Source organism: Hyla sarda, chromosome 1, assembly GCF_029499605.1.
Source record: "Hyla sarda isolate aHylSar1 chromosome 1, aHylSar1.hap1, whole genome shotgun sequence".
NCBI lineage: Eukaryota > Metazoa > Chordata > Amphibia > Anura > Hylidae > Hyla > Hyla sarda.
The window spans coordinates 467486684-467506281 of NC_079189.1; the positions used below are offsets into that span (position 1 = coordinate 467486684).

The 19598-nt window shown below is 42.1% G+C and overlaps 1 protein-coding gene across 1 annotated transcript in view; it reads left to right on the forward strand.

Moving 5' to 3' along the window:
- MAPKAPK5 (MAPK activated protein kinase 5) overlaps positions 1-19598 on the forward strand; it is a 74525-nt gene that overhangs the window by 37460 nt on the left and 17467 nt on the right. The window contains exons 10-11 of the mRNA XM_056536541.1: positions 3039-3159; positions 17330-17460. Coding sequence (XP_056392516.1) covers positions 3039-3159; positions 17330-17460 — 252 coding nt within the window. The remainder of the gene's footprint in view (positions 1-3038; positions 3160-17329; positions 17461-19598) is intronic.

The window sequence follows — 19598 nt, forward strand, 5'->3', positions numbered from 1 at the left end:
CTGGGCCCACACCCCACGTAGCCCGTACCTGAGTCAATTCCCAGAGCCTGCCCGCCATTTTCCTCATCGTCTATGTAAAAAATATTCATAGTGTTACTGACCGAATCCTGGAGTCATTCTCTTTCCTTTTCTTCTCTGTCTTGCGAAGACCATCATGAAGTCTTCTTCCAACCATGACTCGTCTCCACAGACAAACATATTAGGCTCAACACTTTTTCAGCACATTCCCCACCCTCCCCTACCCTCAGTGCCCAAAATAACACACTCCTTGCCCTGCATAGTATGAGGCGGTAGGCATGTTGGGGGGAAAGGGTAGGGGGATTGGGTGGTGGTGGGTAGGTAATTTCCCCTTCCCAATTAGGTAATGCTCCAATTAGAAAGGAAGGGAATTCCCCCATAAGGTAGTAGGTTGGTAATGCTCTCATTAGGTTGGTAGTAGGTAGGCAGTGGGTGATGTCCCCAGTAGATAATGCCCCCAAGTAGTTTGTTGGGAATACCCAAGTAGGTAGGTAATGCCCCAATTGGTAGGTAGTAGGTAATATCCCCTGTAGGTACTAGGTAATGCCTCCAGTAGGTAGATAGTAGGTAATGCCCCAGTAGTCAGTGCTCCCAGTAGGTAGTTCCCCATGTAGGTAGTGGCCCCAGGTAGGTCTTGCCCTCTGTAAGTAAATTCCCCAGATAGCTGTTCCCTGTATTAAAACACCCATGTAAGCTATATAGGTAGTATGTCGACCTCCTATTATCTTGGCAGTTAGTCCCTATATTAGCTAGGCAGAAACGTAGTAGATAGTCCCCCACATTAGCTAGGCAGCAGAAGTCCCCCACATTAGCTAGGCAGCAGGCCAGTGGCTCTTCACCCTGTCAAACTTCCCAGCAGAGGTATGCAGGAGACCGCTGTTTAACCTCTAAAGGACCCATGACGTACCGGTGCGTCATGAGTCCGCTCCCGATCTATAACGCGGGGCCATGGCGTGTGGCTAATAGCGCGCAGCACTGATCACGGTGCCCCGCGCTATTAACCCGGCAAAATCGCGGCATCCCGAACAGCTTACAAGACAGCCGGAGGGTCCTTACCTGCCTCCATGCTGTCCGATCGCCGAATGACTGCTCAGTGCCTGAGATCCAGGCATGAGCAGTCAAGCGGCAGTCAGTGGTTTATGAGAAACCACTGATCAATGTAAAAGATCAGTGTGTGCAGTGTTATATCTCCCTATGGGAACTATAACATTGCAAAAAACGCATACGGTTTTGCCGTATGGAACTGTATACATGTGCGTTTCCCATTGACGTCCCATTGAATGTTAAAAAAAAAAACGTATGAGGTTGCAATACGGTTTTTAAACTAGAGTCAAAACCATGGTTGAACACGGTTTGGAGTACTGTTAAAAACCGTATTGCAAGCAAACCGTACGCAACCATATGCATCAGGGTGCATACGGTTTGCAATGCTTTGCCTATTTTCAATACCGTTCCATACATTTTCACTAATGAAAACGCATGCGGGAACCGTAGTTGGAAAAACGTGATGTGAACCCAGCCTTAACCTCATAAGGATGTAGGGCGTACCTGTACGCCCTACGCCCGGTCCCGGTGTTTAAAAAGGGGTCACGCAGTGACCCTGCATCACACTGGCTCTGTCCCGGCTGCTAATCATAGCCGGGACCCTGGGCTAACAGCGCGCGGCATCGATCGTTGTGCTGCACGCTGTTAACCCTTCAGACGCGGCGATCAAAGTTGACCGCCACGTCTGAAAGTGAAAGTAAACGCTTCCCGGCAGCACAGTCGGGCTGATCGGGACATCGCGATAAAATCGCGATGTCCTGATCAGCTAGGACGCAAGCGGAGGTCTCCTTACCTGTCTCCGCGGGAGTCCTATCGGCGATTGATTGCTCCAAGCCTGAGCTACAGGCTTGAGCAATCAAGCCCCTATCTCACTGATCCCTGCAAAGCTATGGCTTTGCAGGGATCAGCATAGGAGATCAGTGTGTGCAGTTTTATAGGTCTCTATGGGAGCTATAGCATTGCAAAAAAAAAAAGTTAACAAAGGTCATTTAACCCCTTCCCTAATAAAACTGTGTCAATAAAAATAAACATATGTGGTATTTGCCGCATGCGGAAATGTCCTCGCTATAAAAATATATCGTTAAATAAATCGCATGGTCAAAATAATTCCAAAGTCCAAAATAGTGTATTTTTGGTCACTTTTTATCAATAAGTCCTATCATTGCAAAAATGTTACCGCTAAAAACATCAGATCATGGCGCAAAAAAATGAGCCCTCATACCACCCCATACGCGGAAAAATAAAAAAGTTATAGGGGTCAGAAGATGACAATTTTAAACGTTTAAATTTTTCCTGCATGTAGTTATGATTTTTTTCCGAAGTACGACAATATCCAACCTATATAAGTAGGGTATCATTTTAACCGTATGGACCTACAGAATAAAGAGAAGGTGCTATTTTTACTGAAAAATGTACTTTGTAGAAACAGAAGCCCCCAAAATTTACAAAATGCCTTTTTTTTTTCCGATTTTGTCTCACAATTATAATTGTTTTCCGTTTCGCCAACATTTTTGGGTAAAATTACTGATGTCATTACAAAGTAGAATTGGTGGTGCAAAAAATAAGCCCTTGTATGGATTTTAAGGTACAAAATTGAAAGAGTTATGATTTTTTAAAGGTAAGGAGGGAAAAAACAAAAATGCAAAATGAGAAAAACCCTGGGTCCTTAAGGGGTTAAACAGCGATCTTCTGCTTCTGTACTGCGGCTGCCTCAGTGTAGTGTAGCGGGAGCCCGAGCTCCTTACTGGGGTACTGACTGTACCCCCCCTGACGATGGCCTGGGTGTTATACACTTAATATATGTATATATTTTCGAGAGTTTAGATTTTGCAAACCTTGTGTTGTATTTGTATATAGCAGCTGCTATGTGTTCACTTGGGACAAACATTTGCTCCTTTCTTTTTATCAGATGACTTGTAAGTAAAGCTCACTTTTCACATGACTTATATTACTGTCTGAACATGTCTCCCATCCAGGCTGCTGAAGGTTAAACCTGAGGAGCGTCTCACTATTGAAGGAGTTCTGGACCACCCTTGGCTGAACTCTACTGAAGCTCTTGATAACATTTTGCCATCTGCACAAATGATGATGGATAAGGTTGGAATTACTTGTTTAATAAGTGTACAGATTGTAGAATTAGGTATGCAAGCGGGGCTTGGATTTTTTTATGGTTTGTATTTGTACAGCAAGGCATTCGCTGCTCATCCAAGCAATGATTTTCCATCATTGTTAAATGTTTCTCATGATCACATTGAGGATCAGATATTTTCATTTTACAAGACCTAAATTATTTGTCCATATTTGTGAATTTTGATTCACATATACAATATGTCTACTTTATGTTTGCATCATAAAATTGACAAATTTTTACTTTTGGAAGACATCAGAGGGCTTCAAAGTTCAGCAGCAATTTTCCAATTTTCCACAAAATTTTCAAACTCACACTTTTTCAGGGACCAGTTCAGGTTTGAAGTGGATTTGAACGGTCTTCATATTAGAAATACCCCATAAATGTCCCCATTATAAAAACTACACCCCCCAAAGTATTCAAAATGACATTCAGTCAGCGTTTTAACCCTTTAGGTGTTTCACAGAAATAGCAGCAAAGTGAAGGAGAAAATTCACAATCTTCATTTTTTACACTCGCATGTTCTTGTAGACCCAATTTTTGAATTTTTACAAGGGGTAAAATTTATACTTGTATTTGTAGCCCAATTTATCTCTAGTAAGCACATACCTCATATGTCTATGTGTTCGGCGGGCGCAGTAGAGGGCTCAGAAGCGAAGGAGCAACAAGGGGATTTTGGAGAGTACGTTTTTCTGAAATGGTTTTTGGTGCCAGAACAGCAAAAAAAAAAACACATGGCATACCATTTTGGAAACTAGACCCATTGAGGAACGTAACAAGGAATACAAGGAATAAATCACTAAAATGTGTGTTTCCCCCCCCAAATTTCACATTTTTGCAAGGGTTAATAGCAGAAAATACCCCCCAGAATTTGTAACCCCATCTCTTCTGAGTATGGAGGTACCCCATAAGTGGACGTGAAGTGCACTACGGGCGAACTACAATGCTCAGAAGAGGAGGAGTCATATTTGGCTTTTTGAGAGCAAATTTTGGTCGGGGGGCATGTCGCATTTAGGAAGCCCCTATGGTGCCAGAACAGCAAAAAAAACACATGGCATACCATTTTGGAAACTAGACCCCTTGAGGAACGTAACAAGGAATAAAGTGAGCCTTAGGGGGGTTTCACGACTTTTGCATATGTGTAAAAAAAAAAAATAATTGTTTCCCCCCAAATTTCACATTTTTGCAAGGGTTAATAGCAGAAAATACCCCCCAAAATTTGTAACCCATTATGGAAATACCCCATGTGTGGACGTCAAGTGCCCTGCGGTCGAACTACAATGCTCAGAAGAGGAGGAGCGCCATTGAGCTTTTGAAGAGGGAATTTGTTTGGAATGGTAGTCAGGGGCCATGTTCGTTTACAAAGCCCCCCGTGGTGCCAGAACAGTGGACCCCCCCACATGTGACCCCATTTTGGAAACTACACCCCTCACAGAATTTAATAAGGGGTGCAGTGAGTATTTACACCCCACTGGCATTTGACAGATCTTTGGAACAGTGGGCTGAGCAAATGGGAAAATTTTAATTTTTCATTTTCACGGACCACTGTTCCAAAAATCTGTCAGACACCTGTGGGGCGTAAATGCTCACTGTACCCCTTATTACATTACGTGAGGGGTGTAGTTTCCAAAATGGGGTCACATGTTGGGGGGTCCATTGTTCTGGCACTATGGGGGCTTTGTAAACACACGTGGCCTTCAATTTCGGACACCTTTTCTCTTCAAAATCCCAATGGCTCTTCCTCCGCCGAGCACTTTACATCCACATTTGGGGTATTTTCTTACTCAGAAGAAATGGGGTTCCAAATTTTGGGGGGCTTTTTTCTTATTTTCCCTTGTGAAAATGAAAAATTTAGGGTAACACCAGCATTTTAGTGAAAAAAAATAATTTTTTTAATTTTCCCATCCAACTTTAACGAAAATTTGTCAAACACCTGTGGGGTGTTAAGGCTCACTATACCCCTTGTTACATTCCGTGAGGGGTGTAGTTTCCAAAATGGGGTCACATGTCTGTATTTTTTTGCGTTTGTCAGAACCGCCGTAAAATTAGCCACCCCTGTGCAAATCACCAATTTAGGCTTCAAATGTACATAGTGCGCTCTCATTCCTGAGCCTTGTTGAGCATTTTACGCCCACATATGGGGTATTTCCGTACTCAGGAGAAATTGCGTTGCAAATTTTGGGGGTATTTTTTTCCTTTTACCTCTTGTAAAAATAAAAAGTAAAGGGCAACACCAGCATGTTAGTGTAAAAAAAATTTTTTTTTTTTACACTAACAGGCTGGTGTAGACCCCAACTTTTCCTTTTCATAAGGGGTAAAAGGAGAAAAAGCCCCCCAAAATTTGTAGTGTAATTTCTCCTGAGTACGGAGATACCCCATATGTGGCCCTAAACTGTTGCCTTGAAATACGACAGGGCTCCGAAGTGAGAGAGCGCCATGCGCATTTGAGGACTAAATTAGGGATTGCATAGGGGTGGACATATGGGTATTCTACGCCAGTGATTCCCAAACAGGGTGCCTCCAGCTGTTGCTAAACTCCCAGCATGCCTGGACAGTCAGTGACAGTCAGTCAGTGGAAATGCTGGGAGTTATTGTTTTGCAACAGCTGAAGGCTCCGTTTTGGAAACACTGCTGCACAATACGTTTTCAATTTTTATTGGGGGGGGGGGGGGGACAGTGTAAGGGGGTGTATATGTTGTGTTTTACCCTTTATTATGTGTTAGTGTAGTGTTTTTAGGGTACATTCACACTGGCGGCGGTTTACAGGAAGCTTACCGCTAGGAGTTTGCGCTGCGGCGAAAAATTTGCTGCAGCTCATACTTGAAGCAGAAGACTTACTGTAAGCCTGCCCGTGTGAATGTACCATATACGTTCACATGGGGGGGGGGGGGGGGCAAACCTCCAGCTGTTTCAAAACTACAACTCCCAGCATGTACTGACAGACTATGCAGGCTGGGAGTTGTACTTTTGCAACAGCTGGAGGCACACTGGTTGGAAAACCTTCAGTTAGAACCTAACTTAATATTTTCCAACCAGTGTGCCTCCAGCTGTTGCAAAACTACAACTCCCAGCATGTACTGATCATCGAAGGGCATGCTGGGAGATGTAGTTATGCAACAGCTGGAGGGATCACAACTACAACTCCCAGCATGCTGGGATTTGCAGTTTTGCAACATCTGGAGAGCTACAGTATAGAGACCACTGCAAACTGTGGCCCTCCAGAATCTGCAAAACTACAAATCCCAGCATGCCCAGACAGCAAACAGTTGTGTGAGCATGCTAGGAGTTGTAGTTTTGCAAGATCTGGAGGGCTATAGTTCAGAGACTACCATATAGTGGTCTCAAACTGTAGCCCTCCAGCTGTTTCAAAACTACAACTCCCAGCATGCCCAAACAGCTTTCTGGGCATGCTGGGAGTTGTAGTTTTGCAACATCTGGAGTGCTACAGTATAGAGACCACTATATAGTGGTCTCTGACTGCAGCCCTCCAGATGTTGCTAGGCAACTTACCGGCTTCCATCGGATCCAGGGAGCTTGCTGCACGACATCGCCGATCTTTAACGCCGATCGTCACCCGCAGCCTCCGCAGATCGGTAAGTGGACTCCGGTGCCGGTCCTCTGTTGGTTCCCCGTTCTGCCCCGCCTATTGTGGGTGGGCAGGACAGGGAAAACGAAAGTTAACCCCCCCCGCCCCCGATCTGCTATTGGTGGTCGCGTCTAGACCACCAATAGCAGGGATAGGAAGGGTGGCACCCCTGCCACCTCACTCCTGTGCCTTCAGGGGGGATTGTGGGTGTCTTAGACACCCGCGATCCCCCTTATATTCCGGGTCACCATAGACCCGTAATGACCCGGAATTGCACAAATCGCAAGTGTGAATTCACTTGCGATTTGCGCCGATCGCCGACATGGGGGGGTCTGATGACCCCCCCTGGGCATTTGCGCGGGGTGTTTGCTGATATCAGCAGTCACCCCGGTCCAGTCCCTGCGCGACGGGGACCGAAATTCCCACGGGTGTACAGGTACGCCCTTGATCCTTAAGTACCAGGGAGCAAAGGCGTACCTGTACGCCCTTGGTCCTTAAGGGGTTAACAAAGACAGGAGTACTGTGACATCATTCACAATAGCTGAAGCTCAGAGCTCAGCCTCCCCCTCCCTGTAGAATAACTTATTCACAGACACGCTCCAATTATGTCAGGGGGTCATCCCCAGAACATTTCTTCTGTGTCCATAGGACTAGCTGTATAGCATATCTCTAAAAGGACAGCTCCGGCAAAATGGCTGCCCCCGTAATAATGGGCTAAAGATTAAATATAAAAATTACAGTCAGGAAAAAAAGGGAAATAATTGGAAAAAACATGTTTCACTATTTGGCTTTAATCAGTAAAGAAAAAAATTTAAGTGATACATTGTCTGTAAGTTCTTAGGCCTCTTTCTCATCATCGTCATGAAACTTTGTTTGCTAACTTGGTTTCACACACTAATAACGGGGCTGGGTGGAGGGTGTGAAACCGGACACCCTTCAGATTCAGACAGCTCCCCTTCACATTGAATTGGGTTCTTCATTTTTCTGTTAGGTGTCCGTTATTTTGCAGGATTTTTACGGGGAAAAAAACTGGTGTGCAGGATTATTTTTCTTCGATAAATTCTCATTTTCACAGAATCGGCGAACAAATCTCCTTACGTTCATGTGAACTTAGCCTTAATATGATGCATTGCTTTCGTATAGTCACCAGAGTTAAACAGTAAATCCCAGACCACTTTTTACAGAGCTTCTGTGCATCCATAAGACAGCACTAGCTGGACAGTTTAAATCTACTCCTAAAGGGAATGCAAAATCAGAAAATGGCACACTGCACTACACTATTTTATCGGTGAAGGTCTAGATAAGCCAGGATCATTGTACACCCAGACTAGGCTATATCATTGTCAATGAACTCTTCTGACAGTTCACATAAAGCACATCCACCCAGTTGCACTTTCTATACAGACAATACAGAAAGGACATGACTCAAATATGACCAACCCCAGGAGCGGAATAAAAAATTGTGATATGGGATAAGTGGGAGTCTGACTATCATGACCTCAATCAATAAAAAGATCATGCATCCCTTGTTCTGTGATTGAAGGGAAGAGCAGTGCACATGTTAAGCCACTGCTCCATTAAAGGGGTACTCCAGTGGAAAAACATTATTATTATTTTTTTTTTTTAAATCAACTGGTGCTAGAAAGTTACAGATTTGTAAATTCTGTTAAAATGTTTTAATCCTTCCAGTACTTATCAGCTGCTGTATGCTACAGAGGAAGTTTAGTTGTTATTTTCTGTCTGACCACAGTGCTCTGTGCTGACACCTCTATGCGTGTCAGGAACTGTCCAGAGTAGGAGAAAATCTTCATAGCAAACCTATTCTGCTATGGACAGTGCCTGACATGGACAGACGTGTCAGCAGAGAGCTCTGTGGTCAGACTGAAAACAAATTCGAAAAGAAAATGACTTCCTGTAGAGCATTCAGCAGCTGGCAAGTACTGGAAGGATTAAGATTTTTATTTAGAAGTAATTTACAAACCTGTTTTAACTTTCTAGCACCAGTTGATTTAAAAAAAAATAGTTTTCCACTGGAGTACCCCTTTAATTCTCTATGGGACTTCCAAACTTGCCACGCAGTAAACCACTGCCACTACATTCTCTACATGTGCTGCCACTACATTCTCTACATGTGCTACCACTACATTCTCTTGGGGAACAATAGACCTTTGGTCTCCTGATCGGTGGAGGTACCAGTTGTTTTTTGCCCCTCACTGATCAGCTAGTTATTCCCTATGTTGTGGATAGGAGATAACTAGAGTACCTGTCATCAAACTATATTTTCTAAACTAACTCAGATTATATTCCCTAATTACTTCTAACAACCCTCCTGCCCTTAAAAAAAAGCTTTGTATCATATCTTTCCCCTTGCTCACATTGAGTGAGCTCCTGCCAGGATAAAGTCGGCGTTCCCTAGCAGGGGAGTTTAGTCTCCTGCTAGCCCGGGAGAAGAACATACTAACTGTTTGACTTGCGGTAGGGAACAGAACAGAACCACCTAGTGGCCGTTTTTTTAAATCACATTAAAAACATACATTTGCAGGCGGGGCCGGCGATGACATATCACCGGGCACCCGCTGCAACTGTCAGGAGCTGAGCTGCTCTCCGATTCTGACAGTTAACCCATTCAGTGCTTCGCTCAATGTGTCCGCAGCAGCGGTTGACGGTGACAGAGGGAGTGAGCTCCCTCTGTTCTCCAATGAGACCCCATGATGCGATCACAGGGTCTCATTGGTAGCCATGGCAACCAGGGACTTTCGAACGGCCCCTGGTTACCTTGCTACGGAAGCCGATCAGGCTATGCCAGAGATCTGCTATGCGCCTCAGTGAAACACTGTCAGCGTTCACTGTCAGGCATGATACACTGCAGTACAGATATAAATAAAATAAAAAATTAAAAAGTACATTTTTTTTTATTCCCCCCCCCCCATATTTTGTACGTACTACTAAAAATGCCAACTCATCCCGAAAATAATGTGCCCTCACAAAACGTTTTCAGTATAAAAGAACAAAATTACGTGGCAACATATAAACATTATTTTTTGGTTCATCATATTTATACTATAAAAACTCTTCTTGATAAGAAAAAATCAAGTACATAAATGAGGTATCGCCATAATCTTACCGATCTGCAGAATCAAATTATCATGTCATTTATACCGCACACTGAACACCAAAAAAAATTAAAAGTAGGGGTAATCTTGCCAAAATTACTTTTTTTTTTTTTGTAAATCCTGTCTAACTAAAAATTTTATAAAAAGTGATCAAAATCTCAGATGTATTCCAAAATAGTACAATTGAAAACTGCAAGTTGTCACGCAAAAAACAAGCACTCCCAAAGCTCCATTGGTGAAAATATAAAAACGTTAGGGTGGGTTCACACCACGATTTTCTATACAGTTTTTAGATACGTTTAAAAAAAAAAAAAAAAAAAAAAAAAAAAAAAAAAACGTATGCAACCGTTTTTATGGACAGAAAACCGTGGCCTACCACGTGGTTTTTGGTCCAGGTATTGACCCACATACGTGTTTTTTTTTTTTTTTTTTTTTTTTTTTTTTAACATGGGAGTCAATGGGAACTGTACAGAACTGTATGTGTGTATGGTTCCAACCAGTATTTACCATACGGTTTTCGACTTTGAACAGTTTTTTTTCTTGGAATTTCAATCAAACAAGTTAAACTTTATCAATAATGGAGTGAAAAGTTCAAAACGTATACGTTTTTTTTCTTAAAAAACGGATACAACCGGACATCACTTTTCAAACCGTATACGGTTTTCAACCATATACAGAAAAAACTTTGTACACACGTTTTGATACAGTTTAGTCAGGTTTTGAGGAATCCGTTCGTTTTTTTATCAAAAACCTGAAAAAAAAACTGTATTGCACAAACATGGTGTGAACCCACCCTTACAGATTTTAGAATAGGGTGACACTAACTAACTAATTAAAAAGTAGGAAGACCCAAAATTCACATGGTGCTCCTTCATATCTGAGGCCTGTGTGGGAGTCATGGAGCACTCTTGGGCCACATAGGGATGTTCCTAAATACATCAGAATTAGGGGAATAAAAAGTTGCATTTCTCAATCAGCACCTGCTGTTTTAAAGAAAAAAAAATTGCAAAATAATATATTGGCAAGAAAAATAGAATTTTTTAAATTTCCACTTTGCTTTCATTTACATGAAACACCTAAAGGGTAATTAAACTTCCCATATGTCATTTTGATTATTTTAAGAGGGCATTTTTTATAATGGGGTGATTTATGGGTGTATCAAATCTACTTCAGAACTGAACTGGTCCATGAAAATATCTGATTTTGAAATGTTATCATAAATGTTGAAAATTGATGCCAAACTTCTAAGCCCCATAACGTCCTTATAAAGTAAAAGGACATTTAACAAATGATGCCAACATAAAGTAGCCATATTGTAAATGTGAATTCATTGTAAAAAGGAAACAGCCCTCAATGGTCTCTACAGGGAAAAGCTGGGACTGGTGGTAGTGTTATGATGGTAGTAATAATGGTATGGTAGTAAAAATTGGTTAACATAAAATTATAAATAAATATATAAATAAATAAAAAATATATCAAATATATAGTGATAATGGTGAGAATTAAGAAAAAGGAAAGGAAAAGGGGTAATAAAGAGATAAAGGACAAGGGGGAGAGACAAGAGGGGCAGGGTAAGGAAGGAGAAGGGTAGAGAGTAAAACAGTAAATAGAGTAGGGAGAAATGATCTGACCACTACTAAATAAATAGCTGATAAAATATTCAATATATTAATAGTTATTAAGGATGTCGCAGGGCCCTTGCGATTCCCTTCTACACATAGTGATAAAAAAATGGTATATAAGCAGTAATAACAATATAGGAAGTATTACAATCCCCTGTTGTGCAAAATATGCAATGGTCCTACAGATATATGTCCGTGTTGTAATATTCCTGTAAGGGAAAAAAAAAAAGGAAAGCAATATGTCCAATCCTGTAAATCGGGCAATCCTATGAAAAGGTGTATACCACTATCTTGTAATGGTTGGCAAATGCACTGTTCCTTTATGCTGGGTGGAGAAAGATGTGATCACAGTATTATTGTCATAACAAAAGTTCACAGTGTACGTTCACAGTATTGGCTGCTATGCAGCTTGCATTCCTGTTAAGACTGTGTCCCACTCACCCATCCGGCTGGGCACTGGCGTGGCACGCTGTCCTCTCTGCTCGTACTGCTCGCGGCAACTCCAGCTGTGCGGGGCAGTTGCTGTATAGGCAAGCAGCCCCGCTCAGCGAGAGAGCAGGAGCGGTGTCCTTGTGAGCAGAAGCGGTGTCCTTGTATCGGGGCTCGGGTGCGGCATCCCCGTGTGCGCTGTCAGTTGCACCAGATGATGCTGAGCGCGCTCAGGTGGTGGAAAAGGCACTTGGTTTGAATAATGGCCAAAAAACAAGTGAAGATGTACTTGTAAATGATGATCTCTGTCTGGGAGAAGTCACTTGGTATAGGATAGATATTGTAATACATGGCTAGATGCATTTCAGGAGGCTCCTCCTTTCCTCAGTAGCTGTACAATACTGGTAGTTGTGGTCCTTTATATGCCATTAAATCAGTAAGTGGTCTGATCAATGAAAGGTAGGGTAAGAAAGTAGAAGAGTAAGGGTAAAAGGGAAACCCGGAAAAAGAATCCAAAAACAGTAGAAGGTTTGTTACAATGTGTATAGAAGATGAAAGCATATGGACATATTCAGAGAAAAAAGAAAATATATGAACTATACAAAAGTAGATGTGGATAGAGGGTGATGGTGGCATGTAAAAACAGCATATGAGTCAGAAAATAAAGAGAATAAGAGAGAAATATAAAAGTAAAAATAAGATAAAAGGAGAATAAAAATAGATATGAAGATGGGATGAATTGTGATCTCGCGAAGACTTGGGCAATTACGCCACTGTCCCCTCTGCTCGTACTGCTCGCGACGGGGAGAAGTCACTTGGTATAGGATAGATGTTGTAATACATGGTTAGACGCGTTTCAGGAGGCTCCTCCTTAACTCAGTAGCTGTACTTTACTGGTAGTTGTGGTCCTTTATATGCCATTAAATCAGTAAGTGGTCTGATCAAAGAAAGGTAGGGTAAGAAAGTAGAAGAGTAAGGGTAAAAGGGAAACCCGGAAAAAGAATCCAAAAACAGTAGAGGGTTTGTTACAATGTGTCTAGAAGGTGAAAATATATGGACATATTCAGAGAAAAAAGAAAATATATGAACTATACAAAAGTAGATGTGGATAGAGGGTGAGGGTGGCATGTAAAAACAGCATATGAGTCAGAAAATAAAGAGAATTAGAGAGAAATATAATAGTAAAAATTAAGATAAAAGGAGAATAAAAATAGATATGAAGATGGGATAAATTGTGATCTCACTAAGACTTGGGCAATTACGCCGCAGTGGAAAAGTGGGGGTAATATTTTACTCCACTAAGGCATTATAACCGAAAAATTGTGCAATAGTGCGTGGTTCAAATGCAATATATATACAGTGGGGATCAAAAGTTTGGGCACCCCAGGTAAAAATTTGTATTAATGTGCATAAAGAAGCCAAGGAAAGATGGAAAAATCTCCAAAAGGCATCAAATTACAAATTAGACATTCTTATAACATGTCAACAAAAGTTTGATTTTATTTCCATCATTTACACTTTCAAAATAACAGAAAACAGAAAAATGGCGTCTGCAAAAGTTTGGGCACCCTGCAGAATTTATAGCATGCACTTCCCCCTTTGCAAAGCTGAGACCTGCCAGTGTCATGGATTGTTCTCAATCATCTTCTGGGAAGACCAGGTGATGTCAATCTCAAAGGTTTTAAATGCCCAGACTCATCTGACCTTGCCCCAACAATCAGCACCATGGGTTCTTCTAAGCAGTTGTCTAGAAATCTGAAACTGAAAATAGTTGACGCTCACAAAACTGGAGAAGGCTATAAGAAGATGGCAAAACGTTTTCAGATGTCAATATCCTCTGTTCGGAATGCAATTAAGAAATGGCAGTCATCAGGAACAGTGGAAGTTAAAGCAAGATCTTGAAGACCAAGAAAAATATCAGACAGAACAGCTCGCAGGATTGTGAGAAAAACAATTCAAAACCCACGTTTGAGTGCACAATCCCTCCAGAAAGATCTGGCAGACACTGGAGTTGTGGTACACTATTCCACTATATAGAGATACTTGTACAAATATGGTCTTCATGGAAGAGTCATCAGAAGAAAACCTCTTCTACGTCCTGACCACAAAAATCAGCATTTGAACTTTGCAAATGAACATATGGACAAGCCTGATGCATTTTGGAAACAAGTTCTGTGGACTGATGAGGTTATAATTGAACTTTTTGGCCGGATGAGCAAAGGTACGTTTGAAGAAGAAGGGGGACAGAATTTAATGAAAAGAACCTCTGTCCAACTGTTAAGCATGGGGGTGGATCAATCATGCTTTTGGGTTGTATTGCAGCCAGTGGCACAGGGAACATCTCACGAGTAGAAGGAAAAATGGATTCAATAAAATTACAGCAAATTTTGGATGCTAACTTGATGCCATCTGTGAAAAAGTTGAAGTTACAGAGCGGATTGCTTCTACAAATGGATAATGATCCTAAACACACCTCAAAATCCACAGAGGTTTACATCAAGAGGCGTAAACTGAAGGTTTTGCCATGGCTTTCACAATCTCCTGACCTCAACATAATTGAAAATCTATGGATAGACCTTAAAAGAGCAGTGCGTGACAGACAGCCCCGAAATCTCAAAGAACTGGAAGACTTTTGTAAGGAAGAATGGGCAAAGATACCTCAAACAAGAATTGAAAGACTCTTGGCTGGCTACAAAAAGCGTTTACAAGCTGTGATACTTGCCAAAGGGGGCAGTACAAGATATTAACTCTGCAGGGTGCCCAAACTTTTGCAGATGCCATTTTTTTGTTTTCTGTTATTTTGAAAGTGTAAATGATGGAAATAAAATCTAACTTTTGTTGACATATTATAAGAATGTCTAATCTGTAATTTGATGCCTTTGGGAGATTTTTCCATCTTTCCTTGGCTTCTTTATGCACATTAATACAAATTTTTACCTGGGGTGCCCCAATTTTTGATCCCCACTGTAGTGCAAAATAGATGATATTTTGTCATAATCTTCCTGAGGTGGAGGGTGAAAGTCAGTGTCAGTATGTAGAGACTATAAAAAAAAAAAAAAAAAATGATGCGGCGTAATTGCCCAAGTCTTAATGGATCACAATTTATCCCATCCATTCCATCTTCATATCTATTTTTATTTTCATTTTATCTTATTTTAACTTTTATATTTTTCTCTTTATTTTCTGACTCCTATGCTGTTTATCACATGCCACCATCACCCTCTATCCAAATCTACTTGTATAGTTCAAATTTTTTTTCCTCAGAATATTTCCATATATTTTCACCTTCTATACACATTGTAACAAACACTCTACTGTTTTTGGATTCTTTTTCACGGTTTTCCTTTTACCCTTACTCTTCTACTTTCTTACCCCATTCCTTGAATTACTACCTTTCTTTGATCAGACCACTTACTGATTTAACGGTATATGAGAACCACAACTACCAGTATAGTACAGCTACTGAGGAAAGGCGGAGCCTCCTGAAACGCGTCTAGCCGTGTATTACAACACCTATCCTATACCAAGTGACTTCTCCCCTACAGAGATCATCATTTACAAGTACATCATCACTTGTTTCTTGGCCATTATTCAAACCCAGCGCCTTTTCCACCACCTGAGCGCGCTCAGCATCATCTGGAGCAACTGACAGCACACACGAGGACACTGCTCCTGAGCCCCAATACGAGGACACTGCTTCTGCTTACGAGGACACCGCTCCTGCTCTCAAGCGCTCTCTGCCTGGGGCTGCTTACCTATACAGAAGCTGGAGGTGCCGCAAGCAGTATGAGCAGAGGGGACAACATGCAACACCAGTGCCCAGCCGGACGGGTGAGTGGGACACAGTCCCAACATCTTTCTTAACAGGAACGCAAGCTGCATAGCAGCCAACACTGTGAACGTGCACTGTGAACTTTTGTTATAACAATAATACTGTGATCACATCTTTCTCCACCCAGCATAAAGGAACAGTGCATTTGCCAACTATTACAAGATAGTGGTATACACCTTTTCATAGGATTGAACATATTGCTTTTGCCATTTTTTTTTCCCTTACAGGAATATTACAACACGGACATATATCTGTAGGACCATTGCATATTTTGCACAACAGGGGATTGTAATACTTCCTATATTGTTATTGTTTTTACTGCTTATATACCATTTTTTTATCACTATGTGTAGAAGGGAATCGCAAGGGCCCTGCAACATCCCTAATCACTATTAATATATTGCATATTTTATCAGCTATTTATTTAGTAGTGGTCAGATCATTTTTCCCTACTCTATTTACTGTTTTACTCTTTACCCTTCTCCTTCCTTACCCTGCCCCTCTTGTCTCTCCCCATGTCCTTTATCTCTTTATTACCCCTTTTCCTTTCCTTTTTCTTAATGCTCACCATTATCACTATATATTTTATATATTTATTTATTTATAATTTTATGTTAACCAATTTTTTTTCCCCCTTACAGAAATATTTATTACAACACGGACATATATCTGTAGGACCATTGCATATTTTGCACAACAAGATTATAATACTTCCTATATTGTTATTGTTTTTACTAGGGCTGTCCCGATAACGATACGATGGGGGCAGCTGCACCCAGCTGTTTCACCGCTACAACTCCCAGCATGCCCTGACAGCCGATAGAGGTCAGGGCAAGCTGGGAGTTGTAGTGGTGAAACAGCTGGAGGCACCCTGTGCAGATAAACGAAGGGCGGAAGTCGGCCCCACAGCAGGCATCGGTGAAGTTGTGAGCACACTACCAGGCAGACGAAAAGACATTTTTTATATAGTAAAAAATAAATTTTAAAGCAGGGAGGGGGTTAGGGAGAGATGGGCAATAGGCAGGGACAGAAGAAAAAAAAGAAAGATGGTGGGAGCTACCCTTTAATGCCAAAATTGGCCTGGTCCTGAAGGGGTTAACAGCAAGTAAATAGCAAAGTGTCTTTATAATTACAAAGTAACAATATATTAAAAAGTTTGGTGACAGATACTCTTTTTAACCCTGTGGTAGGTATGTTGCATGCAGTGAGAATGTCCAGCTATTAGACAGTGGTTTGTATCATATTTGTGATTTTTTTTTTTTTATGAAGCTGACCATCCTCTAAGTGTTGTGATGTCATAATTTTTGCCAGGGGTTGTATATCTATACATATACTTTCCTTGACTTTTAGTCTCACTTAGACATGACTTGCAGCTTGTTACTCAGTTCTAAGGGATGGTATCTCCTTGTTGTGGGTGTATAGTAAAGGACAAGTGTTCTTCACTTGTCAGCACAGTATCCCATTAAACACTCATCCTCTGTCCTCACTTGTGAGGCGGCTGTGTCTTTGGGGAGCTTCAAAGGAACTCATTAAAATGTGTACTGTTTTCCATTGCAGGCCGTGGTTGCCGGGATACAACAAGCCCATGCTGAGCAGCTTGCCAACATGAGAATTCAAGATCTTAATGTTAACTTGAAACCATTAAATATTGTCAATAATCCTATTTTGCGGAAAAGAAAACTGTTGGGGTAAATATTGTCCTACCTTATTTTGTTAAATTAAAGTTTAAAGGGGAACTCCGCCCCTAGACATCATATCCAAAGGTTTAGAATGTCGGGTGTAGCACTGGAGGCTCGTGATGTCACGGCCGCGCCCCTGCTTGTGATGTCACAGCCACGCCCCCTCAATGCAAGCCTATGGGAGAGGGCGTGACGGCCATCACGTTCCCTCCCATAGACTTGCATTAAGGGGACATGGCCGTGACGTCACGGCTTATAAAATCATGGCTTTGTCCATGGCCGTGACATCATGGCTTATAAAATCATGGCTTTGTCCAAGCTGAAGCACAGGCATGGACAAAGTCCACTATGTGAGGGTGGGCTAGCACTTCTCTGTGTCTGATGGGACAGGAGAGAGTACAGAGCAGTACTTTCAGACAGGAGAGAGTACAGAGCAGTACTTTCAGACAGGAGAGAGCACAGAGGAGTCCTATCAGACAGGAGAGAGCACAGAGGAGTCCTATCAGACAGGAGAGAGCACAGAGTACTTTCAGACAGGAGAGAGCACAGAGGAGTACTTTCAGACAGGAGAGAGCACAGAGGAGTCCTATCAGACAGGAGAGAGCACAGAGGGTTGCTATCAGACAGGAGAGAGCACAGAGGAGTTCTGTCAGACAGGAGAGAGCACAGAGGAGTACTAGCCCATAGACTATGTCCATGCCTGTGCTTCAGCTTGGACAAAGCCATGATTTTACAAGCCATGATTTCTATAAAAAGGAAATAACATTTTCTTATGAAGTATATTAGAAAAATGTTTTGCAAAGATGTACAACATATAAAAGTTTTTTGTATCTGACAGTGCCCATTTAAATCCAGCCCAGGTTTGGTTCATATCAGTGTTCTGAAGCTCGGTTTGCTTGTTCCGTTAGTTTGACTGAGCTTTAGCAGGGGGGAAAAAAAACTGCATATCTGGTTTTCTTCTCAGCTAAAATCCTAAAATAACGGGCATCTAATGGAACCCCGACAGACTCAGTTTAAAGTGCATGGGGCCTGTCTAGTTCCTTTTAATGCCCACTGTCACAACCTTCACAGCAACACTCTTAAAGGGGTAGTCCAGTGGTGAAAAACTTATCCCCTATCCTAAGGATAGGGGATAAGTTTGAGATCGCAGGGGGTCCGACCGCTGGGGCCCCCTGCGATCTCTCTGTACGGGGCCCCGACTCTCCGCCCAGATAGCGGGTGTCGACCCCCGCACGAAGCGGCGGCCGACACGCCCCCTCAATACATCTCAATGGCAGAGCCGGAGATTGCCGAAGGCAGCGCTTCGGCTCTGCCATAGAGTTGTATTGAGGGGCGTGTCGGCCGCCGCCTCGTGCGGAGGTCGACACGCCCCCTTCCCGTGGGCTGTCGGGGCCACGTACAGGAGATCGCAGGGGGCCCCAGCGGTCGGACCCCCGCGATCTGCAACTTATCCCCTATCCTTAGGATAGGGGATAAGTTGCTCACCACTGGACTACTCCTTTAAGTGCCCCAACTTTTTTGACACCTCTAAAAGATTTAAAGAAAATAAATACAGCTGTGAAATCAGGGAAACACCCCGTGGCTACATATTAAAAGCTATAAAACCTGACCACAGGTCATGTTTCAGTGGATTATTATTCTAGGGTAACCTCTTTTTTATTAGGCATCCAGGTGATTTGTTTTAAAGTCTACACCTTAGATGTATATTGCACATATATATTGCACATTGTTTTTCACAAAATAAAAACGCAATATGAATACACTAAAATGGCCTCTATTGCATTGCCTTGTAAAAGAAACTATTCAATCATTGTTGGTTCATATCAGTTTTTGCTCCCATTTCCAGCTTATTTGAGTTCATCTTTGATAAATACATTCAGAAAGTTTTCCGACAATTTACTCAGTACTTAGTTGAAGCACCATTGACAATTACTGCCTCCAGTCTTCTTTGGTATGATGTCACAAGGCTGTAACACCTACATTTGGATATTTCCTGCCATTCTTCTCTACAGATCCTCTAAAGCCCTGTAAAGTTGGATACGGGCATTCAATTGGGTTCAAGTCAGGGCTTTGACTGGGCCTCTCAGTGGCGTGTAGGGATTGTTTTGGGCAGGTGATCAGCAGTGTCTGGTTTCCTTCAAATATGA